General features: G+C 50.3%; 1 protein-coding gene across 2 annotated transcripts in view; it reads right to left on the bottom strand.

Moving 5' to 3' along the window:
- The window catches only part of GALNT17 (polypeptide N-acetylgalactosaminyltransferase 17), a 531,829-nt gene extending 516,484 nt beyond the window's left edge, over positions 1-15,345 (bottom strand). Inside the window, exon 1 of one of the 2 annotated variants that reach the window (XM_074390325.1) lies at positions 13,922-15,345. In XM_074390325.1, coding sequence (XP_074246426.1) covers positions 13,922-14,159 — 238 coding nt within the window. In that variant the 5' untranslated portion in view covers positions 14,160-15,345. The remainder of the gene's footprint in view (positions 1-13,921) is intronic. The other variant, XM_003934099.4, reaches the window with a different exon arrangement.
- Positions 15,346-17,673: the final 2,328 nt, after the last annotated feature.

Raw genomic sequence — 17,673 nt, 5'->3', positions numbered from 1 at the left:
CACGTGTTTCCCCCTCTGCAGCCCTGGACCAGCCACCAACCAAGCAGGACTCAAACCGACACCCAGGAGGTAGCAAGTATCAGCTTCGCAAAGGAAGACCCAGAAGGGGGCAGCTGGTAGGTGTCTCTGGACAATTTGTTTATTTCTCTTAGTTTCATCTTCCTCACATGTAAAGTAGGTATAATAGTATAAGTAGGTTTGAAGTCACATTAAGTCAGCACAAAACACTTGATACGTGGTTGATGTTCAACCGAGGTAAGTGTATTAGCCAGGTGAGCTGGTGCATGCCTGTAGTCCCAGCTACTTGGCAGGCTGAAGCAGGATGATCACTTGAGCCCTGAGTTTGAGAGCAGCCCAGGCAACCTAGCAAGACTGTGTCTCTACAAAAAGATAGTTTATCATATTAGCAGGGCATGTTGGCATGTACCTGGAGTTCCAGCTACTTGGGAAGCTGAAGCAGGAGGATCACGTAAGCCCAGGAGTTCGAGGCTGCAGTGAGCTATGATGGTGCCACTGCACTCCAGCCTTGGAGGCAGAGCAAGACCTTGTCTCAAAACAGCAAAATCAAATACTTGTGTATGGTTAAGTATGGTATACATATATACAAAAAAAAAAAAAACCATAATACTACTGCATTTCATCAAATCTAAGATGCCTTCAACTGTAAGATACACCATTTTTGTTGTTGTTTGAGACAGATTCTTGTTCTTTTGCCCAGGCTGGAGTGCAGTAGTGAGATCTCGGCTCACTGCAACCTCCGCATCCTGGGTTCAGGTGATTCTTCTGCCTCAGCCCCTCAAGTAGCTGGGACTACAGGCATGTGCCACCATACCTGGCTAATTTTTTTCATACTTTTAGTAGAGACAGGCTTCCCCCACATTGGCCAGGGGTCTCAAACTCCTGACCTCGTGATCCACCTGCCTCTGCCTCCCAAAGTGCTGGGATTACAGGCATGAGCCATCGTGCCCAGCCTCACCATTTTTATGTACCATGAGGGGGAAAAAGTACACTACTATTTAAATGATGATATGTCACTCATCAAAACACCCAATTTCAGAGATACAAAAATGTGCATAACAGACAAAATACAATTATGTATGTATGTATGAAGACCCACAGCCTTCGATATTCTAGTTAATTGAATTTCTAGTTGGCCAAGAGTCTTGCTAAATTTTAACATTCAGTGGAATGTATTGGGGTAGGGAGGGCATGGTGGACACTGTGGATTCAGAATGCAAGTCTGTTCTCTCTCTCCTTCTCTTTTGCTACCACTGTACTTATTTTCTCTGAAAAAGCAACTATTCTCTTGAAGCAAAGTTGGTCATGGGACTGTGTCCTAGCTCATATATGGGAGCCTACGAGGTAGACTTCTGGAAGAAATCGTCTTTCCTGGGTCAACAATAAGAGTAGATATGGCCACTGGTACAGGAATCCCTACCTGGTACAAAGATGCAATGACTGGAACTGTGGCAGCCATCTTCTAACCATGAGGAAAAGACCAAAAGAAATATAACGACATGAGCTATCACACTATGATGCCAAACCAGTGCTAGCTACCACTACTTCTGGACTTGTGAAGTGAGAACAAGTTACTGCCGACAAATTAATTCCTAAATGACACAGAGGGATTTTTTAAAAATGAACGAAACCCATTCTTTTAGAAACTATTGGGCTGGCCGTGTCAACAATTCATTTCGAGGAAAGACAGAGATGAACAAGGGCTAAAAGAAGATCCACTGAATGTACCGTAGATGTGAGAAGAAAGGAGGTTTAATTCTGACAAGGTGGTCGGGGAAAGTTTCAGGGATAAAGTGCTTTTGAAATGGTCCTTGAAGAGTTGGGGTGTGGCGACTCACGTCTGTAATCCCAGAATTTTGGGAGGCTGAGGCGGGTGGATCACGAGGTCAAGAGTTCGAGACCAGTCTGGCCAACATAGTGAAACCCCATCTCTACTAAAAATACAAAAAATTAGCTGGACGCGGTGGCACACGCCTGCAGTACCAGCTACCTGGGAGGCTGAGGCAGGAGAATCAGTGGAACCTTGGAGGCAGAGTTTGCAGTGAGCCAAGATCGTGCCACTGCACTCCAGCCTGGGTGACAGAGCGAGACTCCATGTAAAAAAAAAAAAAGAAAAAGAAAAGGAATAGTCCTTAGAGAATGCATGAGATTTTAATAAGATGAATGTGATAGTTAATACTGTGTGTCAACTTGATTGGATTGAAGGATGAAAAGTATTGATTCTGGGCGTGTCTGTGTGGGTGTTGCCAAAAGAGATTAACATTTGAGTCAGTGGGCTGGGGAAGGGCAGACCCACCCTTAACCTGGAGGACACCATCTAATCAGCTGCCAACGAATATAAAGCAGGCAGAAAAACATGAAAAGCAGAGTCTGGTCTCGCCTCCCAGCCTACTTCTTTCTCCCGCGCCAGATGCTTCCTGCCCTTCAACATCGGATTCCAGGTTCTTCAGCTTTGGGACTTGGACTGGCTCTCCTTGCTCCTCAGCTTGCAGACAGCCTATCATGGGACCTTGTGATCCTGTGAGTTACATTTAGTAAATTCCCCTTTATATATGTATCTCCTGTTAGTTCCGTCCCTCTAGAGAACCCTGACTAAATACAATGAGGAAAAGAGATGTTAGTCATAATCTGAGAGTTAAAGGACCCTACAATCATACAGGTCTCATTTTACAGATGCATAAAATTTGGTCCCTAGAAATAGAGTAAACCCAGAACTGTGGTCTCCTGAACCCAAATTCGTGCTCTTTCACCAGGGAAGCGTAGCACCTAGCAAGCTGTGTAACCACAGGACATTCCTCAGTAAACGCTAATCACACAATTAGCGGTCGTGTCTGAGGCTAGGATGAAAGAAGTCCTTCCAGAACCCTGTTCCCCATTAACTGTCAGCGCACTGGTGTGTTGGTGTCTGGACGTGGCCGCCTGTAATTACGGCCGCAGTATATTACTCATGCATGGCGAAGTGGAGACTCTGCAGTTAGCAATGACAGGGACATGATTAAAAGGGAAAACTTCTCTATCAGTGGCTCAGCCAATTGTCATCCACATGTAGAGCAGTCTAAAGACTCATGAGCAGCAATCACTAGGGGAGAGGAAGATCTTTCAGCCCCTCTGAGTCCTGCATTGATTCTAAGTGCTGTGGAAGGGAGGGTGGGAATGCAGTGAGCGCTCCCTCTCTCTGGACTTCTTCCCCAGGGCCACATGGGCAACACATCTCCAGACTGCACCTGCTGAGAGGGAGATAATTTATCTGCTTCTTTGTGGTTCCTGTCCCCCTGCATCTTTCTGGCCAAAAGCCACCCCATGGGGAGCTGGCTTCCCTGTACATCTGAATTCCATCTCTTGTCCCTTAAGGAGCTGCTGGGAAGTCAGGTCCTGCCCTGCAACATGAACTCTGAATCCAGAAGGAGTGAGGACCCAGGGCTGGCAGTGGCCTCAGCACATCCCAGGGGAATCAGTTCTTGTGGCAGCCACAGCTGTGACAATGCCAGCAAGAAGTGGGCTGCTGGGGTGTCACCTGGGGAGAAACCAATCTCGGTGTCATTTGAGATCAGCAGTCAGTCAGGGCTGGGGAGCTGAGAGGATACTGAGTCTGGAGTCAGACTACTCCTCCCACCCCTCTCCTCCTCCCACCCCTCTCCACCACCTCCCAAAGAATCCCTCCAGCCCAGCCCACCTCCTCTTTGGCTCAGGGAGGTATGGGAAATGGAAAGGGACAGAAATATTCCTTTAAAAAAAAAAACAACCTGTATCAGCCCCGCACGGTGGCTCACACCTGTAATTCCAGCACTTTGGGAGGCCGAAGCACCAGCACTTGAGATCAGGAGTTGGAGACCATCTGGCCAACATGATGAAACCTCGTCTCTACTAAAAATACAAAAACTGCCGGGCGCAGTGACTCACGCCTGTAATCCCAGCACTTTGGGAGGCTGAGGCGGGTGGATCACAAGGTCGAGAGATCGAGACCATCCTGGTCAACATGGTGAAACCCCGTCTCTACTAAAAATACAAAAAATCAGCTGGGCATGGTGGCGCGTGCCTGTAATCCCAGCTACTCAGGAGGCTGAGGCAGGAGAATTGCCTGAACCCAGGAGGCGGAGGTTGCGGTGAGCCGAGATCGCGCCATTGCACTCCAGCCTGGGTAACAAGAGTGAAACTCTGTATCAAAAAAAAAAAAAAAAAAAAAAAAAAAAAAAAAAAAAAAACTAGTGGTGCCTTGTGGCCAGTGTCTATAGTCCCAGCTACTTAGGAGACTGAGGCAGAAGAATTGCTTGAACCGAGGAGGTGGAGGTTGCAGTGAGCTGACATTACGCCACTGCACTCTAGCCTGGGCAACAGAGTGAGACTCCATCTCAAAAAATAAAATTGAAAAAATAAACCCATATGAACTTTATAAAATTAATCAGGGAAGCAGAGTGGGTAAAATGAAAATAAAGCAAGCTTGCAGCACACTGAGTGCTCATGACTAGGTCAGCCTATTCTCTCACCTGCCTGCTCATGGTTGTTTGTTACTTACTGTCCTAGAAGCATGCAGACCCTATTTTTTATGTATTTATTGTTATTAATATTTTAGGAACAGGGTCTCACTTTGTCACCCAGGCTGGAGTACAGTGGCACAATCATAGCTCACTGCAGTCTCAAACTCCTGGGCTCAAAAGAGATCCTCCCACCTCAGCCTCCCGAGTAGATGGGACTTCTGACAGACTCACCAGGTCAGATATGGAAAGACAGGAGCATAGGAAGCCAGAAGCAGTGGCAGGGTTAGGGACTGGACCTCAGTGAGGTGTAAGAGAGCCCCAGAGAGGGCTCAGGTCAGAGCCCCACAAAGCAGATTCAGATTTTCCAAATGCAGCAATTCCAGGTGTTGACTCTTAGTTCTGGATATGATTACGGGGTCACAGAGGAAACACGTGACATGCAACTGAAATCACTCTGAGGTTCAGAGGGTAGGTTGAATTCTGAACTCAGAGGAATGGCAGGGCCAGCCATGCAAGCAACACCAGCTCTGTATACCTACTGCTGCATTCTTTTTTTTTTTTTTTTTTTTAAGTAGAAATGGGGTCTGACTATTGTCCAGGCTGGTCTCAAACTCCTGACCTCAAGTGATCCACCCGCTTCAGCCTCCCAAAGTGCTGGAATCACAGGCATGAGCCACTACACCCAGCCACTCTAATATTCTTTAGGGACATAGTGTATCCCTGGTAAAGCCACAATGGTACCTTCCCACTATTCCACAGTGCCTAAGGAAGCATGATCTCTGCACCTCACTGTACCCTTAGCACCTAGCCCACGCCTCACAGCAAGGAAGTGCTCACTGATAGATATGAATGACCATCGTGTTCTGGAACAGAGTTTGACAGAGATAGGCTGCCATTTCTTCTCCTAGGCATCAAAAGCCATCAGTCAAAGGCACCATCATTATAAGTAAGAGGAGGAGCAGGGGATTCGAGGAGAAGGAAGAAGGAAGTAGTTTGGCTCAGATAAACACATGGAAGAGAGAAGGATCCCAGAGTAGTCCAAAGAGTCCAAGAAAGTTACAGGGAAAAGGACCTCCTTTCACCTTGTTTGAGATTCACATAGCAAATAACAATGACCACACTTTGCTGTCAAGCATCACTAGCTGTCCATGTATCCATTCAGGAAGTAACTCCTGAGGGCTGGGCATTGTGGCTCACGCCTGTAGTCCCAATACTGGGAGGCTGAGGCAGGAGGATCGTTTGAGGTCAGGAATTCAAGACCAGCCTGGCGAACATGGTGAAACTCCATCTCTACTAAAAACACACACACACACACACACACACACACACACACACACACACACACACACAATGGCCGGATGCAGTGTTGCATGTCTATAATACCAGCTACTAGGGAGGCTGAGGCAGAAGGATCACTTGAACCCAGGAGGCAGAGGTTGTAGTGCACAAAGATCAAGCCACTGCCCACCAGCCTAGGCAACAGAGGGAAGGAAGGGAGGGAGGGAGGGAAGAGAGAAAGGACGGAAAAAAGGTAGAAAGAAGAGAAACATCTCCTGAGGACCTACTATGGGCCAGGGCGGTTCTAAGTGTCTGGGGCATACAATGGGAAGCAGCAAGCACGACCCCTTCCTATAAGGAGTGTGCATTCCCACAGCTGCTGCATGTTGGGTTTCATGCTTGTGCTATACATTTTGAATTTCAGTTCACCCTGATATACGATGGTCCCATTTTACACTTAAAAAGTGAAGGGACTTGACCAAGGTCACAGAGGTAATAAGTTACAGAAGTGGAAATAACAGTCCGTCTGAGTGGCCCTTTCCTTTTTCCTTTCGTGTTTTTTCCTTTCCTTTCCCTTTCCTTTCCTTTTCTTTCCCTCTCTCTTTCTTTCTTTTTGAGATGGAGTCTCACTCTGTTACCCAGGCTGGAGTGCAGTGGCATGGTCTCAGCTCTTTGCAACCTCCACCTCCCAGGTTCAAGCAATTCTCCTGCCTCAGCTTCTCACATAGCTGGGATTACAAGCACCCACCGCTGCGCCCAGATAATTTTTGTAGTTTTAGTAGAGATGGGTTTTCACCATCTTGGCCAAGCTGATCTCGAACTCTTGACCTGGTGATCCACCCTCCTTGGCCTCCCAAAGTGCTGGGATTACTGGCATGAACCACCACGCCTGGCCCTGAGTGTCCTTTTAATATACTGGTTTTCAGGGTTTTTTTAGAGTTTGGGTCTTGCTCTGTCACCCAGGCTGGATGGAGTGCAGTAGTGCAATCATGGCTCACTGCAGCCTTGAACTCCCAGGCTGAAGTAATCCTCCCACCTCAGCCTCTCAAGTAGCTGGGACCACAAGCATGCACCACAATGTCTGGCTAATTTTGTATTTTTTGCAGAGACAAGGTCTTGCTATGTTGCCCCAGATAGTCTCAAACTCCTGGTCTTAAGCCATCCTTCTGTCTCTGCCTCCCAAAGCGCTGGGATTACAGGCGTGAGCCACTGCACCTGGTCTCTTCTAATACATTCTGAAAGACTTGCAGGTCATCTCATCTTAGGGTGTTTCTTCATTGGCCTCGGGCTTGGGTGTGCTCATGTTCCATCTTCCTGTGGTCACTCTTAGCTCTAAGTGATTACCGAACTGTCTTCCTGTCCACAAAGGACACTCCAGATTTGACAACAAGCAAAGGTCAGGGGGATTGGGTTTCTTCAGCGAGAATGACACTGGCTGCCTCTCCTGCTACCTCTAGGCTGGGCAGAAGGCGGCTGCTGCCCCTAATGGCATGGTGCCTGTGGCTCTCACCTGCCAACACAGATATGCCTGCATCTGAGGCTGTCCAAGAACACAACTCCCTATTTTTTCAGGAGGGGACAGCTGCAACCAGACACCATGAGTCCTTGGAAGTAAAGGAAGTTGGTGTCCCTCTGGCACCCAGACCCTGGCTCTGGGACCAAACCTTCTGCAACCCAGGGTCCTTGCCTGTCCTCAGACCCTGCAGAATGTCTGCATGCAGCAAATGAAGGCTGGAACTGCCCTGGTTTCCTTCTGATGTTCATTGTGGCGACTGATTTTAATATGCACATTTGCCCTTTCTCTCCCTTAGTTCCCTCCTGCAAGAAATGCTGGTACCGTCCAGCGTCTGTGGGCTACAAGAAAGAAGAAATATAACACCAGGCCACCTCTGGCATTTGTGAAAAGGGATGTTTTCCAAAGCCATCTCTCTCTTTGTTTTAGGTTTTGGTGCCTCTGTTTTTGTCTTTTGAGATAGAGTCTCACTCTGTCACCCAGGCTGGACTGCAGTGGCACAATCTCTGCTCACTGCAGCCTCTGCCTCCCAGGTTTAAGCAATTCTCCTGCCTCAGCCTCCCAAGTAGCTAGGATTACAGGCGCCCGCCACCACGCCGAGCTCATTTTTGTATTTTTAGTAGAGGCAGGTTTTCACCGTGTTGGCCAGGCTGGTCTGGAAGTCCTGACCTCAAGTGATCAGCCTGCCTCAGCTTCCCAAAGTGCTGAAATTACAGGCGTGAGCCACCGCTCCCAGCCACCATCCTTCTCTTTCTGTCTCCACCTTGGAGACCTGTGAGAGCAAATCTCTCCCTCTGTCTGTCTGTGCCCACTTTCCCTGCCTAGGGAGTTCAGCTGGGTGGGCTGTGCTGGGCTGGGGCTACATAGGAACCAGTAACTCAGATTCCAGCTTCAAGTGCCTGAGTGGCTTGGGGGCAGCGCTGGAAGAGGTAATTTTGACTTCTCTCCATTTCTACAAAGATTTTCAATTTCTTCAAGCAACCCCACTTCTATTCAATATCCTTCTGAAATCTAAATTTGGTACCTAAGTTGAATCAATGGCATTTCTTCTTCTGACAGAGCTGCCCCAGGCTGACAGGGACACAGCTCTGATGTGCGCCCTGCGTGGGGAGTCTGAGGAGGGAGGGGATGACGCTAGGGCTGGGAGGCTGCGAGAGGCAGGGAAGCTCCACCTACTCCGTCTCCTTCCCCTTACTCCTCAGGAGCATGCTGGGCTTGGCAGGGAGTCCCCTGGTATTCCTGAACTCTGGCTCTGCCCTTCCCTAGCTGTGTCACCCTGGAGAAGTCACATAGTACGTCTGTTTCTCACCTGTCTTACCTCTAAAATGAGAGAAATAAGTAACTTCCTCAGAAGGTGATGGAAACATGATAGAAAGTCAAAACTCATGTATGGAAGAATTCTAACAAGAACTCCCTCCATCCCTAGGTCCACTTTCTTATTTATTTGAGACAGAATCTCACTCTATCACCCAGGTTGGATGCAGTGGCACAATCTCAGCTCACTGCAACTTCTGCCTCTCAGGTTCAAGTGATTCTCCTGCCTCACCTTCCAGAGTAGCTGGGATTACAAGCATGAGCCACCACACCCTGCTAATTTTTGTGTTTTTTGTAGAGACAGGATTTCATCATGCTGACCAGACCAGTCTGGAACTCTTGACCTCAAGTGATCCACCCACCTCGGCCTCCCAAAGTAATAGGTGTGAGCCACCATGCCCAGCCACTAGGTCCACTTTCTTAACACTCATACAAAATGGGCAGGTCATCATTTAAAATTTTCTTTTGAGACAGAAGGCTGGAGGGCAGTGGCACAATTCATAGCTCACTGTATCCTGGAACTCCTAGGCTCAGAAGATCCTCCCACCTCAGCCTCCTGAAGAGCTGGGACTACAGGTATGCACCACCATGCCCGGCCGATTTTTGTAAAGATGGGGTCTTGCTATGTTGCCCAGGCTGGTCTCAAATTCCTGGCCTCAAGTGATCTTCTCACCTCAGCTTCCCATAGTACAGGGATTACAAGCATAAGCCAATGTGTCCAGCCCATACAATTTTTTCTTTTCTTTTCTTTTTTCTTTTTCTTTTTCTTTTTTTTTTTTTTTTTTTGAGACGAGAGTCTGGCTCTGTTGCCCAGGCTGGAGTGCAGTGGCACAATCTTGGCTCACTGGTTCCCTGGTTCAAGTGATTCTCCTGCCTCAGCCTCCCAAATAGATGGGATTACAGGCACAGATCACCATGCCTGGCTAATTTTTGAATTTTTAGTAGAGGTGGGATTTCACCATGTTGGTCAGGCTGATCTCAAACTCCTGACCTCAGGTGATCCACCCGCCTCAGTCTCCCCAAGTGCTGGGATTACAGGCATGAGCCACCATGCCCAGCCTACTATTTTCTTAATAACATTTCCTTTTCTGTAACTTACTTTTTATAAGAATATAATGCATAATACACCCAACATAGAAAATATGTGTTCATCAACTGCGTATGTTACCAGTAAGCCTTCTGGTCAAGAGTAGGCGATTAATAGTTAAGTTCTGGGGGAGTCAGAAGTTATACTTGGATTGTTGACTGTGCAAGGGTTGGCGTCCCTAATCTCTGTGTTGTTCAAGGGTTAACGAGAAAGCCATATTCATGTTATGAAGTCATACATTTATCAAAAACACACTGAAACTTGCTGGCCCCTAACCTGGCTGACTGCCCCACTTCTGGGGTCCTTGAAAGATCTCGTTTCCGTCATTCAAGAAGGCGAAGACTAGAGGAGCCTCAAAATGACGCAGGCAAGATGGCTTCCTCGCACTCAGTCTCCCCAGCTGAGTCGTTCCAATCTATTCCCCACCCCTCCTTACTCCATCCAGCCCAACCCAGCCTTGACAACCTTGAGGTTATTTACTGTCTGACCATCACTTACCTCCTAAAACTAGCTCCCAACCACTTGATCAACCAGTAAATGTTACTGGCCAGGCACGGTGGCTCATGTTTATAATCCCAGCACTGTGGGAGGCCAAGGTGGGCGGATCACTTGAGGTCAGGAGTGCAAGACCAGCCTGGCCAAAATGGCAAAATTCCATCTCTACTAAAAATACAAAAATTAGCCAGGCATGGTGGCACACAGCTGTAATCCCAGCTTCTAGTGAGGTTGAGACAGGAGAATCACTTGAACCCAGGAGGTGTAGATTGCAGTGAGCCAGGATCTTGCCACAGCGAGAGAGCAAGGCTCCACCTCAAAAAAAAAAAAAAAAAAAAAAAAAAAAAAAAACAACTAGGAGAAAGTGGAGCCCTCCGTAAACCCCTCCTGCTTGGACTTCACAGGAGTCCACAGGAAAGATTTAAGAAACTTGAGCAACCTTTAAAATGCCCAGCTCCCAGTCTGTACCAAGTGGCATTGGCATCTCTTATATGCACAGCGCACTGGCTCTGGCAACATCTCCATTAATTCCAAGGGAATAAAGAACATTAAGCTCAAGGTTTCCTTCTCCACCCTTGGGAGCAATGAATGGAGACCGGCTGCAGAGCAAGAGAACATGCGAAGTCCAGGTCTCGTCTCCCAGGCACCAGGAGCCCTTGGCCTCCTCCCCCACAGCCTTCCGCTGCAGCAGGTGGCCCCAGCAGGCCTGGGGTGTCAACAGACAACAGACGGGACGCACATTACCCAAAGCAAGCACTGGCAAAGGATGGGGGTGCTTGAGGGGCCAAGTGGAGAGAGAAAGAGTCCCCTGTATTTCACAGTTCTTCCTGCAGGCTTCATGTCACTGCAAATGACAACAGCAGTCAGGACAATCACATCTGCCTAGGTGCAGCTTGCATTCTTAGCTTGCCCAGGCAAAGCTCTCAATTCAGCCTTGCTACCAACTGGCAAGTCAGGAAGACTCAGCCTTCTTGCCCCACAGCACCTGACTCCACCAGTCTGGGAACCGTTTACGTTCCCAGAGAAGGAAGGGCACCGAGAAGGAAGCTGGACACCAGCGGATCTGAAGCAAGCTGTCACATTAAGTCCCCGAAATGAGCTGGCTTTGGAGGTCAGATGGGCTTTCTTCCTTTGCTCTGCTTGGTGTAGGCAGCAGAGTGTCAGGCAGTGGGTCAAGTCTGTTAGAGAGGCAAATTCTCAGGCCCTACCCCAGACTTGGGCAGGAGGCCCAGAAATCTGTCTTAAAGGGCACTTCAGTGATTCTGATGCACGTGCTGAAGTTGGAGACTTTGGTGCAGGAGCTCCTTTCTAAAGCCTGACCTTCCAAGTTCAGTTCCCACCTCTGACACTAGCTGGGTGACTGTGGGCCCATTGTGCAGGCGGGTGTCAGAGCACCTCACAGGTCACAGTAAAGATCCCATGGTTCATGTATGTCAGAGGCATAGAGGAAGTAACCCCCTTTCACCTAGTTTTCTCCTTTCCCATCTGGGGATGAGGTGAAACCTCTCTGGACAGATGTGAACTTATTGTGAGATAATGCATTTGTAATGTCTTTGCACACATCAGGCACACAGCAAGAATTCCTTTGATTATTACAGAATTTTATTACCTCTATTAGGGAAGTATGGGGTATAGCTCTATAATATGTAATGCTTCTGACTGGAACTAATACTGGGGCCAGGCATGGTGGCTCACACCTGTCATCCCAACACTTTGGGAGGCCCAGGAGGCAGGATTGTTTATAGCCAGGAGTTTGAGGCCAGCCTGGGCAACCTAGCAAGACCGTCTCTATATTTAAAAAAAAAATTAGCAATGTGTAGTGGTGCACACCTGTAGACCCAGCTACTTGGGAGGCTGAGGCTGCAGAATGACTTAAGCCCAGGAGTTCGAGGCTACAGTGAGCTATGATCACACTGCTGCACTCCAGCCCTGACAACAGAGCAAGACCCTGTCTCAAAAAAAAAAAAAGAAAAACATAAATGAAACGGATACTAAAAAAACTGTGTCCCTGAGAAAAGCCTGATGAGTAAGGGAAACCAGGTTATCCTTCAAGTTCCTATGGGTATAGGCAGGAATCTATCCCGAATTATAAGCCCACCCCCTAAGTTTTCGATTCCTCCAAAAATGAACTATGCGTTTTCGTTGCATTCTGTGCCATATTCCAGACACCTGAGGGAAGAGCTAAGTGACTACCTTGACAGCCAGGCCACATACCCTGCAAGTTCAAGACATCCCTGGATACCTGTCAAATGGCATCAGGAAGACTGCAGTATCCTTTCACCTGCTCAGAGATCTGACCACCCCTCCTTCTCCATCCCACCCCTCCAGGAATTACCCAGCGGGACCACTGGTGAGCAGGAAGAGAACCACCTGTCATCCCCCTCCCTGCCCCCTGCCACCACAGCGAAGACAGTTGGGCTTGATCCTCCCATGTGAGCAGGTATGTGGCTGTATTTGCAATTCCGCATATTTCTGTTTTCAGCAAACCTAACACTCCTTTTACTTAGGTGAAAACCATGGCTAGAAGTGTGCGCCTGTGTGGTCAAGAGCACAGGCTCTGTGGTAAACCAGACACAAGGTTTTGACTCCACACTCCATTATTATTCCTGTTACAGTAGTTTGAGGTGCAGCTATATCTTATTTAACACAGGGCCACTGAGTTAACCTCCCCTCGCTTCGTTTCTCATTTCCCATCTGGGGATGGGGTGGAGCCTCACTGGACAGATGTGATCATACAGTGAGATAATGCACTTGTAATGTCTCTGCACGCATCTGGCACACAGCAAAAATTCCATCAGTTGTTATTACCACGATCTTCGTTGATTATCTGCAGTTCGTTTGAGAACATGAGTTAGAAGCTCAGAAAGAGAGGAGGCAGTCTAAGTATGTATCTGCCTTGGATAACCCCATACAGTCCTGGAAACCTGCCTGCACTCAGGTAGATAATACTCACTCTGATGTTGGGAACAGCAAGTATCCGGTGACCTGGCCCAGGTGTGACCATGGCATGTAAAAAGTCTCCCTCTTCTCCAGAAGTACCGAGGAGAACGTTTTAGATGGGACTGATTCTGAGAATGTCACTAATGGGATGCCACATCTCGCTTTGCTACATTCTGGAAACACCTGCTTCTCAGGCCCACCTTGAAGTTTAACAGTCGCCCCTCCGCAGCCCTCAAGGAGAAGCCCTGGCGGCGGCGGGAAGGGAGGAGTCCTCATTCTTAGCTGAGCAGCTCTCCTCATAGAGAGATGACATATTCATCCAATATACTACGGAGTGCATTAGCTCCCCGACCTGGGGCCTTGACTTTGTCTGCAAACATCTAAGCCCGCCAGTCTCCCTGCTCCCTACTGGTCTCCCACCAAACGCTGGGCTCTAAGACCGTTTCCTCCTGCACGTCTGCCCGCGCACCTCCGGTCCCATTTGGCCGCTCCACTAGTTTCTGCGCTCATGCTGGAGTCGCCAGGGAATGATTTCCCGTCCACACACCGGGACCGGGAGCCAACTAACTGTACTGACACATCTCCAGGATAAAACCAAACTTGCAGGTGGGGCACGGAAAAGAACCAGGCAGTTCTTTCCAGCAGCCCCGGCCGTCTGCCCGAGACGCGGCAAGAAGGGAGACGGCCGGAAGGGTAAGAGGGAGTGCGTGGGAGCCAGGAGGTATCGTCTTCACCAGACGCGGCGCGCAGCGTGCAGGGACCCCGGGGCTCACCCTGTGCCCGGCCACCACGCGTCCTTACCATTCAGCTGCCGGTACACGATGTCCTCCAGCAGCGAGAGGCGCTTCAGGACCGCATCCTGGATGGGGCTGGCGCTTTGCGCGCTGAGGTTGGCCACCTCGGCTCGCGGCCGGATCTCATGGAAGGCGTCTCCGCCGCGTACCGCGATGGGCCGGCACTTGGCCAGGAAGAGCACGAAGCCGGCTACCGCGATCAGGTTCAACACCAGCAGCACTTTGACTCTTCTCAGTGAAGCCATCAAACAGCCCGGCCGGACCTGCGCCCCCTCGGGCTCCGGCAACGCCCAGGGCAGCCAGGGGCCGAGCGAGTCTCACTCACCAGAGGCCGGCGGGGATCCCAGCCCCTGCGCGCCCCACCGCAAGGATTCTGGGGCGGCAGAGACGGCTGGGAGGACGGGACAGTAGTAGGGAGCGTGGAACCGCTCACGTGGAAGTCCCCGCTCTGCACAATTGCTCCCCGAGACGCCGGCTCAGTACACAGCGCGCAGCCCCTTCCAGGAGTCTCAGTGAAAGGCCGGGGACTTGGGGGTTTCTCCTCTGCACCAGCCAAGGGTTCGCCTCTGGACCTCTAGCCGCACGCAGCGCCGCGGACTCCGGGGCCGGCAGGCGGGGCTGCCCGGGAGGCGCCGCGGGAGCGGCGCGCAGGTGCCGGGTTCAGGATCGCCACCCACCCACGGCGGAGAGTGCTGCGCCTGGGGCTGCACAGCCCGTACCCTCGACCGCAGGCGGCCGTCGCGGCGCGCCACCCGCGCTCTTCAGCCAAGGACCCGCTTCCCCGGGCCGGCGCCTTTGTTCTGCTCACCGACCGGCTCCATCGCGCCGGGCAGAGGGGAAGCCCGCGTGGAGTGCCAGCGTCCTCGAGGCTCCGCAGTCACGCTCAAGTCTCAATTACTCTCAAAGTGGGGACAGCACTAGAGGGCGGGCGCGGGGCTGAGCGCGACGTCCTCTCCGCCCCCCGCGCGGGGTCCACCCAGCCCCGCTGGCAAACTCACCAGCGCGCACCGCTGGCTCCCAGACACGTTCCGAGCCCCCACGGTGCACGGAGAGCCTCCCGGGCCTGCAGTGCACCCCAGCCTGTGTCGGAGCGGGGGTAGTAAGACCTCAAAAGTCACAGCAGTTCTCCGCCCCTCCCTAAACGTCGCGGGGAGGGCGGCGGGTAGGGACGCGCGCGCGATCACCCTCCGCCGGCCAGATCGGGCGCTCCGCTGGTCCCGCGCCCCGGGGAGCCGGATGCCGAGTCTCCCAATTGGCCGACGCAGTGACACCTCCGCTGCGGCACTCAGAGTCACACAGCCCGGAGCTTGGGAGCCCGGAGGGGGAGCGCAGGTGGCATCGGAAGGCGGGGCGCGGCCCAAGGGGAGCAGCGGCAGCGCCAGCTCCTCCCCCGCCGCCCCTGGCCGCCCTGTCCCTGCGAGGGAGGCTGTCGGCCGCCGCCCGCAGGCTGCCGAGCGCACCGATCCCCGCTCCCCGGCTCCTGCGCGCGCACCCGGGCAGGGCGGGGCGCCTGGAGAGTGGGGACCGCGCGGGCTGGGGGCAGTCAGGGCATGCTGGCTGTGGCCGGTGCTGGAGGGACCCAGTAGTTCCCAGCACTCCCCAGCGGGCGGCTTCGTTCCTCCCCGGTTGGAGATGAAGACATCCCTTTCTGTGTGCTGGCTGCTCCGTGCTGCGTGGCCAGGAATGGCTGGAGGGAAAATCTGGCCTGGAGACTCGGATTCTGTGACTTTCGGGGCCAGGCCGTGCTGAGCCGGCTTGGGGGTTCTCCGCGTGCGAGAATTCTAACGTTCCCAGTCACCATTTCTAGGCCCATCCACAGCTCTGTTCAGATTTCATTATAAGAAGCAGATTGATTTGCCTACTGCTTTTCCATGACCTCTTCCTCTTCCCAACACCGAGGAACTCAAATGCTGGCATTCAAACCCCTCTGGTTGATCTATTTAATTCCTCGGGTCTAAAATAGAAATCAGGCCTCGACTAATAAAAATCGGGCCGCAAAGCTAAATGGGTCTGGTTGTTTTCCCCTCATCATTTTGATCTCATTAAAGTTTTTATTTTTGTTTTAGCAGTTGTTTTGTTTTTTATTTTTTCTGGGGCTTAGTTTTTTGTTTTGTTTTTGCTTATGTATTAAGTTTTGGATTTTAACATAGAAATGTACGTGCAAAAAAAAACCAACATAGTCTTTTTATTTCATTCTCCTGGAATTCTGTGCCTGGGTGCATTCAGGTCCTCAGGGCACGTGCTTTATAATCTACCTTAAAGAGGATACAAAACAGTTAAATGAAAAAGGTACCGGGGATGATTTTTAGCCACACGTGTTGGGCAAGAGGGAGGCTGAGTGGGAAGAAACTTGGGTTACTGAGCGTCTCATGGACTATCCAGTTGAGTCGGTTGTTATTATAACCACGCTACAGATGGAGCTAGCACAGTCAATGGAAGCGACTGCAGAAATAATTTTTGAACATTCACTCAGCTGCAGGACTGAAGCCAGAGAAGCTGAGACATTGGTCTAGGGTGCCAGGGCAGCAGTAGATGACTCCTAAGTTCGTGCTTGAGGCTGACTCGAAAGCATATGTGTATTTGGGACTGGGAGACAGGAAACAAAGCAGAGGAGACAGCCTCAGAGTCATCCAGAAGTTCCCAGGCAAATTTCAACTTCAGAGAGATTTCTGTGGTTTCTCTAAAGCCAGAGGGGTCCCTGATCCAAATTAACCTTTACCTTTATCATGCAACCTCCAGGCACCTCCTCTCAGCTCCTGCACGCGTTCTGGGTAACTTCTGTGTTCAAATGACACTGGACACTCTAGACTCAGTGAGTGACCCACTGTAACGGCCACATCCTGAGCCCTGCATTCACAGAGGAGCATCCCACGCCTGCAATCCTGCACGAAAATCCTAGCCTGTTGTTACTGCTCCCTAGCTTTTTACCTCTCCCATTCTCAACTCCAGTCATATTCTCCAGCTGCCAGCAACTTCTCTCTTCTTCCCAGGTACCCATGCCTCTCAATCCTCTCTGGAGTTCCTTCTCTCCTCTTCCGGGAGTTCATGGTTACTCATTTATTTCAAACATACTCCTAATAGCACCTGCTATTAAGGATCATGCACGCACATATGTTCTCCCACTGCCCCAGCTCAGCAATCCCCAACTCTGAATCAATGTCATCTTCTTCTTTCTCAAGCCAAGGGCAAAGGCAAGAGCAAGTGTACCCGGAGAAAACCACATCACCTCAAGGCCTATGGCCATTTCCAATTGGCATGTCTCACTTTACCGGGTCCTTCTACTCAAAAACACTGCTCCACATCCCTAGCCGGCTCCTCTCCCCAGACACACCCGAGCTAGACTTCAGGAGTTTATGAATAGCTCTCAATCAGATGCAGAAATGCATCTGCATGTTACATAGACATTTTTCTGGGGAAAAGTCCTGTAAGTTTCATGATTCTCAACATAGTCAATAACCCTAAAACTTTAAGGATCTACCTAGTGCGTGTTATATATGCAAAAACATAACCAGCTAAATGTTTATTATATACCAGCTGCTTCTGAAACTAACAAAACTACACTTCAGTGGCTGTGTGGTCTGCTCACCATAAGGTCTGGGTACTAGTCCCATTTCGGTCACCAAATAATAAATCTGTTCTTGACTTTAAAAGGAGAAATTTACCTTGGATAGCACTCAAAATCTTTCCCAGTCATAAAACTCAGTTAAACTACAAAAGCTTTATCGAAAGAGTTTCTTTGGTTGGTTGGTCGAGCAAACT

Source organism: Saimiri boliviensis, chromosome 20 (genome assembly GCF_048565385.1).
Source record: "Saimiri boliviensis isolate mSaiBol1 chromosome 20, mSaiBol1.pri, whole genome shotgun sequence".
NCBI classification, from domain to species: Eukaryota; Metazoa; Chordata; class Mammalia; order Primates; family Cebidae; genus Saimiri; species Saimiri boliviensis.
This window is presented reverse-complemented; position numbering and strand designations above follow the sequence as displayed.